General features: G+C 38.1%; 2 protein-coding genes across 4 annotated transcripts in view; both read left to right on the forward strand.

The window, feature by feature from the left end:
- LOC129425406 (SH2 domain-containing protein 1B) lies at positions 1-7,710 on the forward strand. 2 transcript variants are annotated; one of them, XM_055181333.2, is made up of 4 exons: positions 1-207; positions 5,973-6,036; positions 7,061-7,241; positions 7,425-7,710. In XM_055181333.2, the coding sequence occupies exons 1-4, from the start codon at positions 149-151 to the stop codon at positions 7,466-7,468; spliced, it is 348 nt and encodes a 115-aa protein (XP_055037308.1). In that variant the 5' UTR covers positions 1-148; the 3' UTR covers positions 7,469-7,710. The 2 variants fall into 2 exon arrangements, with proteins under 2 accessions (XP_055037308.1, XP_055037307.1); XM_055181332.2 differs by lacking the exon at positions 1-207 and adding an exon at positions 1,812-2,206.
- Positions 7,711-8,348: 638 nt separating this feature from the next.
- Positions 8,349-22,163, forward strand: part of cip2a (cellular inhibitor of PP2A) — a 28,070-nt gene continuing 14,255 nt past the window's right edge. For both annotated transcript variants that reach the window (XM_055181329.2, XM_055181330.2), the window contains exons 1-4: positions 8,349-8,768; positions 9,531-9,678; positions 9,764-9,876; positions 11,925-12,019. In XM_055181329.2, coding sequence (XP_055037304.2) covers positions 8,667-8,768; positions 9,531-9,678; positions 9,764-9,876; positions 11,925-12,019 — 458 coding nt within the window. In that variant the 5' untranslated portion in view covers positions 8,349-8,666. The remainder of the gene's footprint in view (positions 8,769-9,530; positions 9,679-9,763; positions 9,877-11,924; positions 12,020-22,163) is intronic.

Consider the following 22,163-nt stretch of genomic DNA (forward strand, 5'->3'; position numbering starts at 1 on the left):
TCCCTGCTGGGTGTTTGACTTCACGCGGAGCTGCGCAGAGCGAACATCGCATGACATCAAAGTATCGCGAGAGCGATTGGAAAAAACAGTTTTCGAATCGATCTCGCGATACCTAATGTCACAGGCCCATTAGTTTGCGGATCACCACATGAAGTCGAACACGCCGGATGTCTTGGCAAGAGCAATTACCCTCACCCTCTCCATTAGGTAAGGTATCAGATGGGACACTTCACCTATACTAGGGAACACTTTATTCATTTATCTCATGGACTAAACCCCAGGCCTAGTGGCAGGGTTAAATTAATCTAGGGCCTATGGGTCTTAGTTATATTAGGACATTTAAGTCTTTGAACAAACCTTACAAAAACAATACTGGTGTGCATATTGAGACAAAGCAATGGCACTGATATATGAAGATATGTAAGGTGTTATTAAATTAAGGTAGCTCAAACATGCATTTTAGTCTAGCTCTTTCTGGGAAAACGCCCCATAGCCTAATTTGACGTAATACCTTTAACCTTTTGTCATTCTAAGCATAGTATTCTGGAAAATATCTAAAAATAGTGTTTAGGTTTATAGAATTATGTTTATTATATGCATATTTCAGTGTGAGGGAGGAAGAATTAAACTTTTTGCAATGCACCTAAATGTTTAACAACTATGTTACCCACCGTGTTAGCCATGAGAAAACATGTGCTTAACACCTGCTAACCTGTTACTTAGAAGTCAATGAAAAAAGTTTTCAAGTTTTGACTAATTCATAGAAAAGATCAGGGCAGTACAACAAAAATACAGCTCGATTTTTTTTATTGCATAGCCCAGTGGTTTTCATACTTTTTTCAGCGTCCGGCCCCCCTTGTGTATGGTGCATTCCTTTGAGGCCCCCCAAAGAAAATTTGTGACAAAAAACTGTTCTAAAACTCAACATTTTAATAGAAAAAACATTAAATTATCCAAAAAATTCGTGCTTTTGGTTAATAGCCTTATTTTTTTTAGGTTTAATTACACAGAATTCATGATAAATTAATGTATTTCATAAAATGTCATAAAACTGGGGCCCCCCTGGCACCATCTCGCGGTCCCTCTGTTAGCCCCGCCCCCCAGTTTGAAAACCACTGGCATAGCACGTTTAAATAAATGCAATACAATAAATTATCTTAATAAATGCAGCAGCAGATGTTGAAATTGCTGCCTTTTAGTGAAGGGAGGGTGTGGCTTGTACAGTGTTTTTTCTGTGTCATCCTTTGACCCGCATTTATGTATTCTATTCTATTCTATTCTATTCTATTCTATTCTATTCTATTCTATTCTATTCTATTCTATTCTGTAAAATGGCCTCTGGACTGTTCACATGACGTAATGAGAGAGATGATGAGAATGTGAATAACATTGGATTTACAGTGGTGAAGAGTTCAAAAGGTCCATCATGCATTTATTATTTATTTGGGCGAAATGAATGAAACAATACAGCAATAAATATAAGCAACTCTTTTACAGTTGATTCAATACAAGCCTTTATCAAGCACATTTGCAATCCACCTGCGGAAGTTCTTAAGTATAAATAATTAAGAATGATTAAACGTCAAGTTAACAGCTGCAGTGCGCTTTATATGCATGCATTAGGAATTTTAGTCACATCATAAACACGTCAATAATCATTTGCATATGAAAATACATGGTGTAACAAGTTGTGTATGCAATATACATCAAAAAAGGAAGTCCATAAATAATAATAGCATTAGAGGTTCTTTTTTTTGCAAAGATAAATATGTTTTAAATCTTTTACCAGCGCGCGCGCGCGCGCACACGCAAACGGACTTCCTGTGTGAAGATCAAGATGGTACGATCGCTTCTGCATGCGTCTCGCGCACTTGCTCTGCAATGGAAAATATGTTAAAATTATTTGGCGGTGTCTCATTATTTCTGCCCGTGGGCATTTAGGAAGTTTCCCACGAGTTTGAGCCACAGACGCGTTAAATAAGAAAAGTGGACTGCAAAATAGTTTTTAAAAGATCTGTTCAGAGACAGCGGTGAATTTGGGTAACACGCTCCTCAGTCGTGCGATGTGAAACATGGACCATCCAGCGTATCATGGTCCCATAACCAAACAGAGATGCGAGGAGTTAATGGTTAAGAAAGGCAAGGATGGAACATACCTCATCCGTGACAGTGAGACCATCCAGGGTGCTCTTTGCCTTTGTGTGTAGTGAGTATATCTTTTTTCTAATCATAGCCTATAGCTTTTCACTAAAGGTTGAGTCAATAAAGTTTTATGTATAAGTAATATTTGAATAAATGTAATTAACATATTGATCTATTAAACACTTATGTTAGGTGCAATCTGTTTTTTACCCATTAACCAGTGTTTACTACACTAAGTGAAATTTTGATTACCTTTAAATTTTAAACAAATACCATGGCTACTATAATTACTATAGTAAGACCATGGTAAATGTGTGTTTATTATGTGTTAACTACAAATAAAACCAAAAAGCTATGGTTTACCATAGTAAAAGCATGGTTAATTTTCATGAGGGCATTTTATCGCAAAGTGTGTATTTTCCATTTCCTATCACTCAAAATGGATCAACATTATTTGACACAAAACAATATTGAAAATATTTATTTTTTGTTCTTTGCACCATAATACTTAATTCTGTGTAACTGGAACCTGTTGTACACAAACGTGGACAATTACACTGCTTCATGTTCAAAGAAAAATATTTTGTTATTATATTTATTGGTTCTTCCTAATCCCAAATAGCTGGACGAAATCTAAAATGCAAGCCAAACCAAAGCTCGGGTCTTATGAGGTTAAAGAAGCAATGAACTGAAATGATGGGATGGCTTTAAAACTCTGTTTCATTCACTGACATCACAGTCAGCGCTTATAGAAGCTACTGAAGCTGGCGACTTAATCTTAGTATAACTACTTGTACCATATTTAGTGCTGTAGCTATTTTGTGTTGCTGAAGGAAAGTTTTTTTTTCTCTCTGTCTGACCATCCATCCGTCTCTCTGTATGAATGTATCTATTGTATGCAAGCATGTATAAACCCTAACAGAGCCTGTAATATATTATAGTATGTTCTTTTAAATGTTTGCATATATTTGATTGAAGGTTCTTGGATTTAACATTAATTTATTACAGATAAATTGTATTCAGTTCAGGGGCGGCACAAGTTTCAGCACCGACATCACATTATGTGCATGTGCTATATTCACGTCGCAAAACTGTAAATGTAAAGCATATTTGTATTTTCGAAAGAAAAACTTTTCCGATACCTTTTCCAGTGTTCCCTATACGAGAGTGGTTTTAAACAGCAGAGAAAATAACAGATTTAATAACATTTTCACCTCACGAAAGACATTGTGTTACTGGGAACAATAATCCAGTTTCATACAAGAAATGGAAGGCAGAAGTTAATTTCTCTCAAGCTTTTCAAGTCATAGCCTTTCTCTCATATTGCAATATAAATTGCAAAACCCCCCACACAAAATACTGCAATGTTAAGTTCCAACTATAAATACAGAAGTAGGTTTACTGTTTTGCTAAGAGCAGCTATAGTTATGTTTCACTATGCATAACTTCCATATGTTTAGCAAAGGGCTGAAGCATGCAGGACACTTCCAACAAGATCACATTTGTATGGTGTGCAAAAATGTGTGGAGTATAAATTTAAACAAATGTGCTGCACATGTAGTGGCATATAACATATATTTACAAATAATGTGCACTATAGATACACTGTAAAAAGATTTGTTGGTTCAACTTAAAAAAGTAAGATACCTGGTTACCTTGAAATTTTTGAGTGCATATAACTAAAAAAAGTTTATATAAAAAGCTGTGTAAAAATGGTTGCCAACTAATATTTTTTAGTTGAATTAACTTATCATTTTAAGGCAACCAGATTAAGTTGAACCAACAAATCTTTTTTACAGTGAACGTAATTTGGCAAAGCACACCAACATTTATAAACAAACGCTAAGGCTGATCTAAAATATATTACATATCTAAGATAGGGCCTTATTTAACATTTGATGCTGCATTGCAGAGACAACTAAAAACTTACTTTCCTTGAGGTCACTTTACTAGGAAAGAGTCTGCCAAAGATATAAAAAGTGAACAAGCCTTGCAATGTTATCTTTGTCATCTTCACCAGGGCTCGTTCTTGCCAGCTAGTGTGGGCTGGCAGATATCCTGGGTGGGCAACTATATAATAGTTTGATATACCACTGCTGATAAGACTAACTTCGCATGAATCTCTGTTTGCATCTGCACGCCGTTTTTATGATAAACTCTTGATTGGCCATTACATTCATCCACTCAACAGCCACAACTTAGATAGTTGTAATGCTCAACGCTGCATCGCTGTCATCGACACTCATAGTGAGTCATTGAAATACATTAGTACCATGAATTTACCAGAATTACTTTACCAGTAAATACAAAAAATTTTGTTCACACACGCAGTGGCGTTTCGTATTTTTACCAGTAAGACGACATTCACACATCAGTATCAAAATACCGGGTAAACTCAGAGAAAAAGCTAAATTAAACACGTCAGCTGTATCAAAATGTTATGGTTTGCCCTAAGCTGTCAGTGCGGTCTGACGTCATCCGTCATCCTAAATGCCGGTAATCTTTATTTTTTGTTAACACATAAGTAAATTACTGGTAATCTTACAAACTCTCTTACTGGTAAATTGGCAGCACTGATTTACCAGAAAGATTCTGTTCACACATGACCTGTTAACTGCAATTTACTAGTAAATTACCAGTTAAGACTGTAGCCTATGTGTCAAAGGGATTATTGAGTCAGAGGCAAAGAGCTGTGATTTTAATGATCTTAATTAATAGTTAGGAAATACATGGATTTACAATTTTTATATATCAAACTAATATCTGTAGGTATATTTTATCAACGTTTTTTGACATAAAATGCACTAATATGGGAAGATTATATGGTCAGCTATTGGTATGTGCCTTGTTAACATGTTTTACCTGCAACAACCTTTAAGCTTTAAAATGCATCACACTGGCTTATAATGTGTATGCATGGTTATATAATGTACATTTGTGCTGTGTATATCTTATGCCTGTTTGTAGCCTGACCTGCTTACTAATAACATCCCCTAAATGTATTAATTCAATGAGAAATATCCCACTACAAATGCATTGATGCACAAAGTGATTTCATTCACATGTATTGCTTTATTTTTTAAACATCTCAAGTCTTAAAACTTTCATCAAGTTCATCACTTTCATTCTCTTTCTCTATGAAGCTGACAGAAACTTCTGGGAACTCAGATTGCTTTAAACCAATGTATAAATTGCAGTAAAATAAAATATTAAATGTCTTTGACTAAATTCTAGACAACATACACTCAAAACGAATGTGATGAACGAATTTAATGTGTTGTCCTTATCTAGACACATCTCTTATTATTGGAACAACACACTTTGTATTGTTTTAACACATATTGTGTTGTCCCTTTTTATATGAACTCAAAATCCACACAAAATGACACATAATGTGTTAAAATAACACATAGTGTGTTAAATAGTATAACACAAAACAATGTGTAAAAATGAACACATCCTTTCTTAGTGTGTGCCCATGCCTAGAACCGGCCCGGATCTTCAATGTCAAAATTTAAATGTGAACGATGTTTAACTCATTGTAAAAAAAGAAACCAATGCCCTTCTGTCACATTTGAACAACACTTTAAACTGTTACTTGTTGCCAGAGTTTAACGTCTAACACCATACAGACAGACACTTTTCTTAATTTTGTTTCGCATAGCAAAATTAAGTTTGTTGCAGCTAATAATTACTTTTTAATTTTTTTTTTACGTTTTAAGCTTAAGGATTAATGCTGAAAACCAAACATTTCATTAATCGTTTTCATTGCTTTTTGTAGAATTATGTAGTGGTCATCCTAACACCAAACTTTGTGCTTTTTTTTACAGCAAACAAAAAGTAGTTTATACCTACAGGATCCTACAAACCCACACTGGATACTTTACTCTACAGGTGGGATAGACCTATACATTCTGCTATAACAATACAGACTTTTCAAGAGTCTAAAATAAACACTAGACATGAAGCAAATGAAAGTAAAAAGCAGAAGTACAGCAACACATGGTTTGAGCCAAACAGCAACAATAATAGCCGTTATAACTTTTCATAAGGAATTCAAACCAAAGACATGCTAACAATGTACTAAAGTTGTCTTTTAACAGCTTTTGCCAAATTTACCACATGTTTAAATTATTCGGTAACACTAAAGTTAGGTTGTATTTGTTAACAATTAGTTACACAAACTATCAACAAAAATACTTCTGGAGCATTTATTAATCTTAGTTCATGTTAATTTTATCATTTGCTAATACATTTTTTAAATTAAATGTTGAAACTGTTAACATTAGTTAATGCACCATAAACTAACATAAACAATTGTATTGACATTAATTAACATTAACAAATATTATTAAATGCTGAAAACATTGTTCATTGTTATTTTATGTTAGTTAATGCATTTAGTAATGTATATTAATACAAACGTATTGTAAAGTGTTACTTATTATATTCTGCAGGTATTCTTTAAAATTCCATGTGGTGACAGATATCTTAAATGTTTCTCACATTCAGATAAAGCCAGCCAGATAATATCTGCACATATGTTGATATTTTTGTGATAGGTTCATTTTAGACCCTGGTCAGAATTTTTGTATCTGCAGTCTAATATCTGTTTCTTCTTATTTAATGCACTGACAAAAATTTATTTTATCTCTTGTACAGTTGACTTATTTGAGTTAATTTAGAAAAATGTAGAACTAACTCACTTCATTCATAGAATCAACTAACTTAAATGATTTGAGTTTGGACTACATGAATGATTTGTGTTGTATAAAGCAACATTGTTGAAACTGGGCAGAAGACTTCCAGTGCCCGGCATACTTTGCATGAGTCTAAATAATGAAAGAAAAAGGCAATAAATATGCAAGTAACAAAATTAAATGCTTTAAGTCATTAAAATCACATTTTGTTTTAACAGACTACTCCAGGAGCAGAAGAAAAGTTTTTTAAGTCATTGAAAGAGCTTATTCGTAATTATAAACAGAAAAACCAAGGATTAGCAACACACCTACGTCGTTCACTGAAAATAAAGAGCTTCCAGGAACAACCTGTGCAATGTCCAGATCCTCTTGTGCCTGATGAGGATAATGACTATGAAAGTAAGTGGGGACCGGCATCCCATTATAAGCATTGCTCAAGATTACCAGTACATAAAATAATTTAGACAGCAAACAGTTACAACAAAGTTGTACAAAGTCGGCAGATTTTAATTCCTGAAGTTGATGAAGACCCAAAACTATCCTCAGATTGAAATGAAATGTTTCTCTTCTTTTCTCTCTTAGATGTGGAGTGCTCTGGGGATTATGTAGTTGTTCTTCCCAATTGATTTAGACATAAAACAACGTTCTGTTCTGAATGGGAAACAGGATTAACCAATAACAATAGAGACTTTCTGAGAAGTTCCTGGAAGAAATTTAAATATTTTGTAAAAATGACCACATTAATTGTATATACATGTTATGTTTGCTGTGTAAATATTTTGTTCAATATGAATGTGCTGTCTTGACTTGGCAAGTTATTTGTTTGATGTTTTTAATAAAAATAAATAAATGTGGTTTAAGTTTTTAATTTTTATTGTTTTATTAAGTTTTATTGAACATTTACTTATAACATTACAACCAAAATATAAGGTGTAACATCAGAATAAGAAAAAAAACAAAGGGAAAAATAACAAAACAAAAATTATCATGGCTCAACTCAAGTAATCCAAACATGTTTATATTATTACATTGTTTCCGACTACTTTGTAAACATGAGCAGAATACTAAAACATGTCTGTAGGTAATGACGACATTGCCAACTAGATGACAGTGTATCAGCTGTTTCTAACCAACTGTTTAAACATACAGAAATATTATGTATTTGTGTACTTAAAATACTAGTGACGTACGAAATATATGTACACATTTAAACAACAACTTCAGACGATATAAAGTGTGTAACACCACTGAAACAAGCCTATAAAACGAACTGATATTGTATAACAAGTGACGTAGGAACGTCTACTTATGGTTCCCTACCATTGTATTGGAGGAGGGGGGTTAAGATTATTAAAGAATAATGAAAGATAATAAAGTGAAAGAATGAGCGAAGTACTTACTGGTCTATCTAATAAAGATAGTTTAGTATTTTTAAAAGACATCTTATGTAAGTGGTATATAGGAAAATATTTATGTTGTGTTAACATTGCTAACATTTCCTCCTCCCCTGTTGTGAGCAATGAGCTATTCCACCGATTCGAAGTGTTTAGCGGGAGGAAGTTGCTGTTGTACCGGACGGTGGGAAGCTTACTAGTTAACTTATTAGTAAATACAACTGAAATACCATATATAGCTTTCATTTTTAAATATATTATTTAACATAAAAGTCACCGCAATACTTGAAAGAAATGTTATTTTGTTTATAAGAACACGAGCAGTACCGTCAGTTATGAACTAGCATAAGTTAGCTCGTGCTCCCGAACACCTTCATAAAAACACACTATCGTTTAATTACATTATTTTTGGCCGTTTTTGGATGTGAAGATGGATGTATCGACCTGCTTGAAATCTCTTCTGTTGGCCATCCGTCAGTACAGAAACAACAGAAGCTCTTTAAACGCCGCACAGCTCCAGAAACACATTGAAGTGAGTGAACTGAATGTTATTGTGAATGTTAATGAATATGTATTGTATTGTGGTTATCAATGTGGTTTATTTTAAATTTCACGTATGACATGATGGGTTTCATTAATGCCAGCAATAGATTTTACATTGATGTGAGTGGAAATAAATGTTATTGTGCATTCTATGCTGTATTGTGTTTATCAGTGCTGTTTATTTTAAAGGTGCAGTGTGTAACTTTTAGAAAGATCTCTTGATAGAATTTCAATATAATCTACATAACAATATTATCAGTGGGGTATAAAGACCTTTCATAATGAACCGTTATGTTTTTATTACCTTAGAATAAGTTGTTTTTATCTACATACCCCGCGGGTCCCCTTACATGGAAGTAGCCATTTTGTGCCGCCATGTTTCTACAACAACCCTTAATGGACAAATTTTCTTTACTAAGTTGTCTCCGACGATGAAATGTTTGTCCTGTGGCGGCTACCATAGCTTCTCCATGCATTTCGGTGAACGATGGACTGAGCCATTGGTTGCAATTCGCAACCTCACCACTAAATTCAGCTAAAATTTACACACTGCACCTTTAAATGCCATGTATAGGATTATTGGGTACAGGGTTTGTGGAAAATCCGAAAATATCAGGGAATTTTAATAAGTAATTAAAACATTTTCTTCACTTTTATTTAGCTATAAAATACATAAACCTACAAAAAGGTATCTTTCTATATCCAGGAATCACAAATCTTTGGTCTAAAGGTCTTTTATTTTATTTCAAAGGATGTTTCGGGACTGAAGTGTGGTGGAGTGCTGTTCTCAGGTCAGGTGCTGCCCAGCGAGTGTTTAAGTGGACTTATGGAAGTAGCCGGAGATCCCAAGACCAATCACACACTGACGGGGACCATTATATCCCTGCTGGCCCAGTTTGGTATTCCACCTTTTTTGAGCAATATATTCTGTGCATTCATTAAGCAAGCCAAACAATCACAATTTATTTTGTTTATGTTTTTTAGCTTCTGACGGTGATGCAAAAGAAGCTCTTCATAGCAGTTACAACTTCACTGGGACTCTGGCAGCCATTATTTACTGCAACAGAAACACCCCAGAGGAACCTCTTGTACTGCAGGTAAGAACTTGGCAATTCACTACCTCCACCATTGAATGATGACTTATGATGCAAGATGGATTTGAACTTGTGTTGCTAAACAAACTGCTTGGCCAAAAAAAGTTTATGTTCTCCCTGTGTCAGCGTAAGTTTACGCTGTTTTTCTCCAACAGTCCAGCAAATGCAGGTTAGGTAAATTGGAGATGACATAATTGTATTATGTGGTAGCCCATACTCGAACTGTGATCGGATCTCTGCAGCTAACCAAAAGGAAGTCGCGTCAATAGGCGGGCACCTTTGCAACACCTTTAGGCAGTAATTTCAATCTTGCAAGATTCAAGTATAGACGGTTTCATTGGAAGCACGTGATACACGTCTGGATCCGAATGTTACTTCCGGTTTCGTTTTTTTAATGGTCTGACTAGTTGCTAAACTGATCTGTTGAATAAATGCCTCATCGAAAACAACGAATGTTTGGGTTTCCTAGGTAATCTATGTGTTGTTTTTTTGCTTGTTATATAAATAAACTACGTTTAAAGAACTTTGTTGTTATTAATTCTTAGCGGAGTTTACCGGAAGCTACTTGCAGCCGCTTGTTTATGTTGTTACTGCTGAAACGGTCTATATGCAAGACTTAAGTCATGCAAAAATCTTATCCAATTAAATGTGGAAATACTAATATTTCTTAAACTGCGTGCTAAAATCACAATTAAACTTGACATCTATTGTACCATAACGTTTGGGTCTTAAAGGGGTCATATGATGAGATTTTTTTTTAAATGTAAAATAAATATTTGGTTTCCCCAAGAGTGTGTATGTAAAGTTTTAGCTCAAAATAATCCACAGATAATTAATTATAGCATGTTAAAATTGCCACTTTGAAGGCCTGAGCAAAAGTGTGCCCTGTGCCATTTTTGTGTTTCCCCTTTAAAATGCAAATGAGTGGATGAAATGCAAACACTGATCACAATGATGGTGGTTTGTTGTAATTGAAACTTAATAGTGCTGTCAATTCCTTATTTCTCCCTCTTTCTCTCTGCACTTTAAAAGTCCCCCGATACCGGGGATTGATACCACAGTCTGAGAAATGTCTATGTTTGTGTAAGGGGTTAATGCCTTTTGTGTTGTCCAAAGAGGAGAGTTTACAACAAACTGAAAAAAATACTTGAGTTGCACTGTCACTGTTTAAATTTTTTTATATAATTATTTATTCTTTAAAATGTTGCATACAACATGCTTTTCATTTTAAATACATGTTCTTAATTCCAAACTAGTCCCTTGTTTTTTTGTTAAAGTATATGACTAAAGCTGTTACCTGTACATTTAAATCATGTTTTTTTTTAAGTACTCGGTATCGGCAAGTACTGAAATGCAAGTACCCGTATTCCAAAAAAGTGGTATCGGTGCATCCCTACCTGTGGTTGGATGCAGATTAAGTAATTCGCCTTGCTACCTACCTCACAAAACGGGCAAAACTGAATTACCTAATTTTCACATGCGTGCAGAGAATGGCTTACCCAAACACAGTTAATGGGTTGATATTTTTCATGTTTTCTAGGTTGAGAGAAGCACTGTTGACCCAGTTATAGCACTTAAACATGGAAAAAGTCACACTATTTTTCACACTATGACCCCTTTAAGCTCAAATTGGGCTGAAACACTTTTTTGAGGTTTTTTCAGCTACTGCCAGGAATCCCACAGATCCTTGAAATCCCTGAAAGTTTGTAAATCTGGGGGGGAATATTCAAGGCCCTGTGAAGTTTTTGAAAATATACATTCATAGATACAGGCCATTGAAAGTGCTAGAATTTATTTTATGCAAGAAGTTTTCTGGAAAAAAATCCATATTATTCCCTGTGTGTAGTGTAGGATAATGTCATAAAAATTCTATACTTTTTAAGCACACGTGCTAAACTGTTCACTTTAAATGCTTATATCTTCTGTATGCGAATGTTGATTCATACCAAAATGCTTTTTTGCATAGTTGTGTTTGACACATGAAAACATCTTGGGTTATGTATTTAACTGTTGTTCCCTGATTTAAATAGTAACTCTTGTTGTCTCCACAGTGCCTCAATGTGCTTCAGCGACTCACCTACAGCGTAAAGACTCTACACTGTGTCTCTCATATCCATGAGCTCATCAGCTTCCTGATGGAACATGTGTAAGACTCACAAAATTCACTTCTCTCATGTGTTGTTATTATGTGTTTAAGATTCAGATATCTTTTAAACTAAGGGAATCTCATGTGGCTAGTTATAGAGTATATATTTCAGGAATTAAAGCAAATAAGTTTGTGAATATTTTGATTATTACATACTGCATATGCTTTATACCAGTGGTTCTCAAAGTGTGGTACGCATATCACTAGTGGTACACAAAGATCGATCAATGATATAAATGATTGTAAAAACTAGGGCTGTCAGCGTTAAGTCATGTGGTTAATCAATCCAAAATCGATCCAAAATAGGTCATTCTTGTGATTCATCTCAATCCGATGAGTTTTTAAAAATGGGGGGTGGGGGGTTTCTGTGACAGGGTCGCAGTGAATAAAATTATGAAAATCTGGTTGGGGATTGTCAAATCACTTATCAGTTGGTGGGTTATGTTTTACAGGTTATAGTCACTTTATTTGCTGCTGAAGTTTAAGCAGTCTGTGCAGATTGAGCGTGCATACTTTTAAGAACAACTTTCTCCAACTCAACTTTGACTTTGTACATTTATCCAGAGCGTCAACTCTATGAGCTGCTGTGGTGCTGCGTTGCCAAGCTCTCTACTTTTTGCCGATTTTGGATTTGGCGTACTTTTAAACTGTTTCAGCGAGTTAATTCTTTCTGCGGGTTTAAAGGGACACTCCACTTTTTTTTTTTAATTATGCTCATTTTCCAGCTCCCCTAGAGTTAAACATTACCGTTTTGGAATCTATTCAGCTGATCTCCGGTTCTGGTACCCCTTTGAGCAAAGTTTAGCACAATCCATTGAATCTGATTAGACCATTAGCATCCCCCTCAAATATAAACAAAGAGTTTAGATATTTTTCCTATTTAAAACTTGACTCTCCTGTAGTTACATCGTGTACTAAGACAGACAAAAAATTTAAAGTTGCGATTTTCTAGGCCGATATAGCTTGGAACTATACCCTCATTCTGGTGTAATAATCAAGGACTTTGCTGCTGTAACATGGCTGCAGGAACCCCAATAATATTACACAGTGACCGAAAATAGTCCCCTGCTATTGTAAGTAACCATGGGGACTATTTTTTTGGAAAAATTTCGAAACTCTGGTTGTTTTTAGCGCGACGCTAATGGTCTAATCAGATTCAATGGATTGTGCTAAGCTATGCTAAAAGTGATACCGCCAGATCCGGAGATCAGCTGAATGGATTCCAAAACAGTAAAAATCAAACGTTTAACTCTAGAGGAGCTAGAAAATGAGCATATTTTAAAGAAAATGGAGTGTCACTTTAAAGATAAAATAATTTTGTTTATTAGTTATTGGTATTTGGGCTGTGAATAGTCATCGGGATGCATTTAGGCTAGTTTTGAATGTCCATTGGGTTGGTTTTGATACGCGAATCTGGCAACCCTGGCTGTGCACTTACCCATCACTAAGTAAAAAGTAAAGTAAAGATGCGTTTGACAGAAATTGCAAAGATACAAGAAACATGCTGCTGTAGGTAAAGTTCACGTTAACTTACAGATCAGGAAGGTATAACCGCAATCACCGCATGAAGGTGAAGCCTTTTGCAAACAGAATCGTGCAGGACAACAAGTTGTCTTTGTCACGTACTCACTCTCCGTCACTGTGTTAATGTAGACTCAATGGAGAAGTCTGCAAACCGCTTTATATCTCCATTTACAATAGCTGCGGTACATTACAATGGGATATTTTACATACAAGTGTTTATAGATTTCAACATGCAATCACGAATGTTCTTGTGTAATATACGCTTCTGAGTGTTACATTGGTTTTAAGTGCAACACTGCACATAAAATAATGCCTCAGCGGTGCCTCAATTATAAAATAATACTTTGTTGATAAATGTAAATTCATTAAATTTACATTTGTCACTATGGTTACAAGCATCTTGTGCAACTAGTACACAAGTTTGATAGTTGCTCGTCCAGGGTTCATATTCATGCATACTGTATCAGAGCTATGACTGTGTAAACAGAACAGACCCTGGATTATTTGTTTGTTTATTGAAAAATATGAAATACACATTTCTGTAACACTTTATAATAAGGTTGCATTAGTAAATGCATTATTTAACACGAACACACAATGACTAATATAGTTTTCAGCATTCTTGTTTATGTCAGTACACTTATTCATGTTAGTTCATGGTGCATTAACTAATGTGAACAGTTTCAACCTCGGTTGGCCCTTGGCAGGATGAGGAGGTGTATTTTTAGTGCTGCGCTGACAGACTGGCATGTGGTTGAGTTCATCAGCTTTGTCATACAGTGGGTCAACCAGTTTCCTCATCAAGACGAACACACACGCGTACCCACGCGTCTTGGTGGTTCGTGGATTTGGCTCAGTTTGTGTGCGTGCGCGCGTGTGAAACTTGGGACTCTGACTGTCACAGATGCCGCCTTGCCAAAACAACTAGGCAAAAGACAAACACCTCTTGACTGCCTTTCGAGACACAAGGGGGTTTTACAGACACAAAATCATTTCAGTTGAGTAACTTAATGTTACCGTATCTATATCCACTTAAATTTCCGTCTTGAACCGTTTGAGGTGTTCACTGGGAGTTTACATAGCTACCGCCAATGAACTTGAGAAGGCCAATGAACTACCTCCCGGCTGGAAGCAGCATAAGCACCAAGCAGAATGAAGAGTAGCAGCTTCATGAAAATTTGTGAGAAACGTGAGGAACCTGTGCAGCAAGTAGTAGTTCCAGCACTGCTTTCCGAGTGCATGCATTTTTTAATGTAATTTTTTTTTGCCAGTTTTGCCTTTATTAAACAGTGAGGTTAGGAGAGGACAGGAAAGTACGGGGAGGAGAGAGGGGTATGGGATCTGCAAATCGAACTCAAGCCGGGAATCGAACTCGGGTTGCCGAAAGTGCAAAAGCACCACATTTAGGAGCGCTGCCCCCTACACAATCGGCCTCGACATGCATATATTTTTTACAGAGGAAACAATTCCTGTCACACACAGCCAATACAAAAACTGGGAAGTCAACAACCTGCGGTTTCCTAGACGAGCTGTTGCTGCTTTGAAATACCTGCGCCTTGTACTAGTGTAGAAAGTGAAAGGCTGTTCAGCACAATTTCCTATATTTTAGGTGAGAAGTGAAACAGACTGACAGCTGAAAGAGCAGAAATTCTAGCTTTCACTGCCAGTGATGTTTAATACTGAACTTGAGAAGCTTGAAGAACTTCACTGACACATGAACCTCATTCACACAGCACTTCCAGTCCCAGAAAATACCCATAAAATTGGCAGACAGGCTTCTGTGTTAATGCAGACACATCCTGCAAATGTTCTGGGATCACTCCCTGAAACAGGACCTAGTAACATTCCCATAACATTCACGGAAAGCCCTCTGTGTGAACAAGACGCAGAAACGATGCTGTAAGGGGCGTGCCATAGAGAGGAAACTATCTGTGCTAAAGCTGAGATCATTCAGCAGCATATAGAATAGCTCGTCATGAGTTTATAATAAACAAAAATGCAACACCGCAACGAGATATGCGTTAAACGAGTCACGTGTCTTTTTTACCATTTCTGTGTGAACGCGCACACAGATTCTGGAAAACCATTGGCAATGTTAATGAACCAAAAATTGAACGATCCCAGACAATTCCAGATGCATTTTTCATTTATTTGCACATACTTAACCATCATAAGAGATTTTGTAAGGTATGTTTATAAAAACTTCTTAAATTACCTAATATAAATAAGGCCTTGTCCTGGATTAACCTTAACCCTGTCCGGGAAACCGCCCCTAAATGACCTAATATAAATAAGGCCTTGTCCTGGATTAACCTAAACCCTGTCCGGGAAACCGCCCCTAAATGATCTAATATAAATAAGGCCTTGTCCTGGATTAACCTAAACCCTGTCCGGGAAACCGCCCCAATAAATGAGCTATTATGAATAAGGCCTTGTCCTGGATTAACCAAAACCCTGTCTGGGAAACCGCCCCTAAATGACCTAATATAAATAAGGCCTTGTCCTGGATTAACCTAAACCCTGTCCGGGAAACCGCCCCAATAAATGACCTATTATGAATAAGGCCTTGTCCTGGATTAACCTAAACCCTGTCCGGGAAACCGCCCCAATAAATGACCTATTATGAATAAGGCCTTGTCCTGGATTAACCTAAACCCTGTCCGGGAAACCGCCCCAATAAATGACCTATTATGAATAAGGCCTTGTCCTGGATTAACCTAAACCCTGTCCGGGAAACCGCCCCAATAAATGACCTATTATGAATAAGGCCTTGTCCTGGATTAACCTAAACCCTGTCTGGGAAACTGCCCCTAAATGATCTAATATAAACAAGGCCTTGTCCTGGATTAACCTAAACCCTGTCCGGGAAACCGTCCCTAAATGACCTAATATAAATAAGGCCTTGTCCTGGATTAACCTAAATCCTGTCCGGGAAACCGCCCCTAAATGACCTAATATAAATAAGGCCTTGTCCTGGATTAACCTAAACCCTGCCGGGAAACCGTCCCTAAATGACCTAATATAAATAAGGCCTTGTCCTGGATTAACCTAAACCCTGTCCGGGAAACCGTCCCTAAATGACCTTATATAAATAAGGCCTTGTCCTGGATTAACCTAAACCCTGTCCGGGAAACCGTCCCTAAATGACCTTATATAAATAAGGCCTTGTCCTGGATTAACCTAAACCCTGTCCGGGAAACCGTCCCTAAATGACCTAATATAAATAAGGCCTTGTCCTGGATTAACCTATACCCTGTCCGGGAAACCGTCCCTAAATGACCTAATATAAATAAGGCCTTATCCTGGATTAACCTAAACCCTGTCCGGGAAACCGCCCCATAAATGACCTATTATAAATAAGGCCTTGTCCTGGATTAACCTAAACCCTGTCCGGGAAACTGCCCCTAAATAATCTAATATAAACAAGGCCTTGTCCTGGATTAACCTAAACCCTGTCCGGGAAACCGTCCCTAAATGACCTAATATAAATAAGGCCTTGTCCTGGATTAACCTAAATCCTGTCCGGGAAACCGTCCCTAAATGACCTAATATAAATAAGGCCTTGTCCTGGATTAACCTAAACCCTGTCCGGGAAACCGTCCCTAAATGACCTTATATAAATAAGGTCTTGTACTGGATTAACCTAAACCCTGTCCGGGAAACCGTCCCTAAATGACCTTATATAAATAAGGCCTTGTCCTGGATTAACCTAAACCCTGTCCGGGAAACCGTCCCTAAATGACCTTATATAAATAAGGCCTTGTCCTGGATTAACCTAAACCCTGTCCGGGAAACCGTCCCTAAATGACCTAATATAAATAAGGCCTTGTCCTGGATTAACCTAAACCCTGTCCGGGAAACCGACCCTAAATGACCTATTATAAATAAGGCCTTGTCTTGGATTAACCTAAACCCTGTCCGGGAAACTGCCCCTAAATGATCTAATATAAACAAGGCCTTGTCCTGGATTAACCTAAACCCTGTCCGGGAAACCGTCCCTAAATGACCTAATATAAATAAGGCCTTGTCCTGGATTAACCTAAATCCTGTCCGGGAAACCGCCCCTAAATGACCTAATATAAATAAGGCCTTGTCCTGGATTAACCTAAACCCTGCCGGGAAACCGTCCCTAAATGACCTAATATAAATAAGGCCTTGTCCTGGATTAACCTAAACCCTGTCCGGGAAACCGTCCCTAAATGACCTAATATAAATAAGGCCTTGTCCTGGATTAACCTAAACCCTGTCCGGGAAACCGCCCCTAAATGACCTAATATAATTAAGGCCTTGTCATGGATTAACCTAAACCCTGTCCGGGAAACCCCCCTATAAATGACCTATTATAAATAAGGCCTTGTCCTGGATTAACCTAAACCCTGTCCGGGAAACCGTCCCTAAATGACCTAATATAAATAAGGCCTTGTCCTGGATTAACCTACACCCTGTCCGGGAAACCGTCCCTAAATGACCTAATATAAATAAGGCCTTGTCCTGGATTAACCTAAACCCTGTCCGGGAAACCGACCCTAAATGACCTACTATAAATAAGGCCTTGTCCTGGATTAACCTAAACCCTGTCCGGTTTAACGGCCGTTAATTACCTTTTATAATTTAGGCCTTGTCATGGATTAACCTAAACCCTGTCCGGGAAACCCCCCTATAAATGACCTATTATAAATAAGGCCTTGTCCTGGATTAACCTAAACCCTGTCCGGGAAACCGTCCCTAAATGACCTAATATAAATAAGGCCTTGTCCTGGATTAACCTAAATCCTGTCCGGGAAACCGCCCCTAAATGACCTAATATAAATGAGGCCTTGTCCTGGATTAACCTAAACCCTGCCGGGAAACCGTCCCTAAATGACCTAATATAAATAAGGCCTTGCCCTGGATTAACCTAAACCCTGTCCGGGAAACCGTCCCTAAATGACCTTATATAAATAAGGCCTTGTCCTGGATTAACCTAAACCCTGTCCGGGAAACCGTCCCTAAATGACCTTATATAAATAAGGCCTTGTCCTGGATTAACCTAAACCCTGTCCGGGAAACCGCCCCATAAATGACCTATTATAAATAAGGCCTTGTCCTGGATTAACCTAAACCCTGTCCGGGAAACCGTCCCTAAATGACCTAATATAAATAAGGCCTTGTCCTGGATTAACCTACACCCTGTCCGGGAAACCGTCCCTAAATGACCTAATATAAATAAGGCCTTGTCCTGGATTAACCTAAATCCTGTCCGGGAAACCGCCCCTAAATGACCTAATATAAATAAGGCCTTGTCCTGGATTAACCTAAACCCTGCCGGGAAACCGTCCCTAAATGACCTAATATAAATAAGGCCTTGCCCTGGATTAACCTAAACCCTGTCCGGGAAACCGTCCCTAAATGACCTTATATAAATAAGGCCTTGTCCTGGATTAACCTAAACCCTGTCCGGGAAACCGTCCCTAAATGACCTTATATAAATAAGGCCTTGTCCTGGATTAACCTAAACCCTGTCCGGGAAACCGCCCCATAAATGACCTATTATAAATAAGGCCTTGTCCTGGATTAACCTAAACCCTGTCCGGGAAACCGTCCCTAAATGACCTAATATAAATAAGGCCTTGCCCTGGATTAACCTACACCCTGTCCGGGAAACCGTCCCTAAATGACCTAATATAAATAAGGCCTTGTCCTGGATTAACCTAAACCCTGTCCGGGAAACCGTCCCTAAATGACCTAATATAAATAAGGCCTTGTCCTGGATTAACCTAAACCCTGTCCGGGAAACCGTCCCTAAATGACCTTATATAAATAAGGCCTTGTCCTGGATTAACCTAAACCCTGTCCGGGAAACCGCCCCATAAATGACGTATTATAAATAAGGCCTTGTCCTGGATTAACCTACACCCTGTCCGGAAAACCGCCCCTAAATGACCTAATATAAAGAAACCGACCCTAAATGACCTAATATAAATAAGGGCTTGTCCTGGATTAACCTAAACCCTGTCCGGGAAACTGCCCCTAAATGACCTAATATAAAGAAACCGACCCTAAATGACCTAATATAAATAAGGGCTTGTCCTGGATTAACCTAAACCCTGCCGGGAAACCGTCCCTAAATGACCTAATATAAATAAGGCCTTGTCCTGGATTAACCTAAACCCTGTCCGGGAAACCGCCCCATAAATGACCTATTATAAATAAGGCCTTGTCCTGGATTAACCTACACCCTGTCCGGAAAACCGCCCCTAAATGACCTAATATAAAGAAACCGACCCTAAATGACCTAATATAAATAAGGGTTTGTCCTGGATTAACCTAAAGCCTGTCCGGGAAACTGCCCCTAAATGACCTAATATAAAGAAACCGACCCTAAATGACCTAATATAAATAAGGGCTTGTCCTGGATTAACCTAATCCCTTTCCTGGAATCCGCACCTTAATGACCTAATATAATTAAGTCCTTGTCCTGGATTAACCTAAACCCTGTCCGGGAAACCGCCCCTAAATGAACTAATATAAATAAGGCCTTGTCCTGGATTAACCTAAACACTGTCCGGGAAACCGCCACTAAAAGACCTAAAATAAATAAGGCCTTGTCCTGGATTAACCTAAACCCTGTCCGGGAAACCGCCCCTAAATTACCTAATATAAAGAAACCGACCCTAAATGACCTAATATAAATAAGGGCTTGTCCTGGATTAACCTAAACCCTGTCCGGGAACCCTGTCCGGGAAACCGCCCCTATAAATGACCTATTATGAATAAGGCCTTGTCCTGGATTAACCTAAACCCTGTCCGGGAAACCGCCCCTATAAATGACCTATTATGAATAAGGCCTTGTCCTGGATTAAGCTAAACCCTGTCCGGGAAGCCGCCCCTATAAATGACCTATTATAAATAAGGCCTTGTCCTGGATTAACCTAAACCCTGTCCGGGAAACCGCCCCTATAAATGACCTATTATGAATAAGGCCTTGTCCTGGATTAAGCTAAACCCTGTCCAGGAAACCGCCCCTATAAATGACCTAATATGAATAAGGCCTTGTCCTGGATTAAGCTAAACCCTGTCCAGGAAACCGCCCCTATAAATGACCTAATATGAATAAGGCCTTGTCCTGGATTAAGCTAAACCCTGTCCAGGAAACCGCCCCTATAAATGACCTATTATGAATAAGGCCTTGTCCTGGATTAAGCTAAACCCTGTCCAGGAAACCGCCCCTAAATTACCTAATATAAAGAAACCGACCCTAAATGACCTAATATAAATAAGGGCTTGTCCTGGATTAACCTAAACCCTGTCCGGGAACCCTGTCCGGGAAACCGCCCCTATAAATGACCTATTATGAATAAGGCCTTGTCCTGGATTAACCTAAACCCTGTCCGGGAAACCGCCCCTAAATTACCTAATATAAAGAAACCGACCCTAAATTACCTAATATAAATAAGGGCTTGTCCTGGATTAACCTAAACCCTGTCCGGGAACCCTGTCCGGGAAACCGCCCCTATAAATGACCTAATATAAATAAGGCCTTGTCCTGGATTAACCTAAACCCTGTCCGGGAAACAGCCCCTATAAATGACCTAATATAAATAAGGCATTGTCCTGGATTAACCTAAACCCTGTCCGGGAAACAGCCCCTATAAATGACCTATTATGAATAAGGCCTTGTCCTGGATTAAGCTAAACCCTGTCCAGGAAACCGCCCCTATAAATGACCTAATATGAATAAGGCCTTGTCCTGGATTAAGCTAAACCCTGTCCAGGAAACCGCCCCTATAAATGACCTAATATGAATAAGGCCTTGTCCTGGATTAAGCTAAACCCTGTCCAGGAAACCGCCCCTATAAATGACCTATTATGAATAAGGCCTTGTCCTGGATTAAGCTAAACCCTGTCCAGGAAACCGCCCCTAAATTACCTAATATAAAGAAACCGACCCTAAATGACCTAATATAAATAAGGGCTTGTCCTGGATTAACCTAAACCCTGTCCGGGAACCCTGTCCGGGAAACCGCCCCTATAAATGACCTATTATGAATAAGGCCTTGTCCTGGATTAACCTAAACCCTGTCCGGGAAACCGCCCCTAAATTACCTAATATAAAGAAACCGACCCTAAATGACCTAATATAAATAAGGCCTTGTCCTGGATTAACCTAAACCCTGTCCGGGAAACCGCCCCTAAATTACCTAATATAAAGAAACCGACCCTAAATTACCTAATATAAATAAGGGCTTGTCCTGGATTAACCTAAACCCTGTCCGGGAACCCTGTCCGGGAAACCGCCCCTATAAATGACCTATTATGAATAAGGCCTTGTCCTGGATTAACCTAAACCCTGTCCGGGAAACCGCCCCTATAAATGACCTATTATGAATAAGGCCTTGTCCTGGATTAAGCTAAACCCTGTCCGGGAAGCCGCCCCTATAAATGACCTATTATGAATAAGGCCTTGTCCTGGATTAACCTAAACCCTGTCCGGGAAACCGCCCCTATAAATGACCTATTATGAATAAGGCCTTGTCCTGGATTAAGCTAAACCCTGTCCAGGAAACCGCCCCTATAAATGACCTAATATGAATAAGGCCTTGTCCTGGATTAAGCTAAACCCTGTCCAGGAAACCGCCCC

The sequence above is a fragment of the Misgurnus anguillicaudatus genome, chromosome 25 (genome assembly GCF_027580225.2).
Source record: "Misgurnus anguillicaudatus chromosome 25, ASM2758022v2, whole genome shotgun sequence".
Taxonomy (NCBI): domain Eukaryota; kingdom Metazoa; phylum Chordata; class Actinopteri; order Cypriniformes; family Cobitidae; genus Misgurnus; species Misgurnus anguillicaudatus.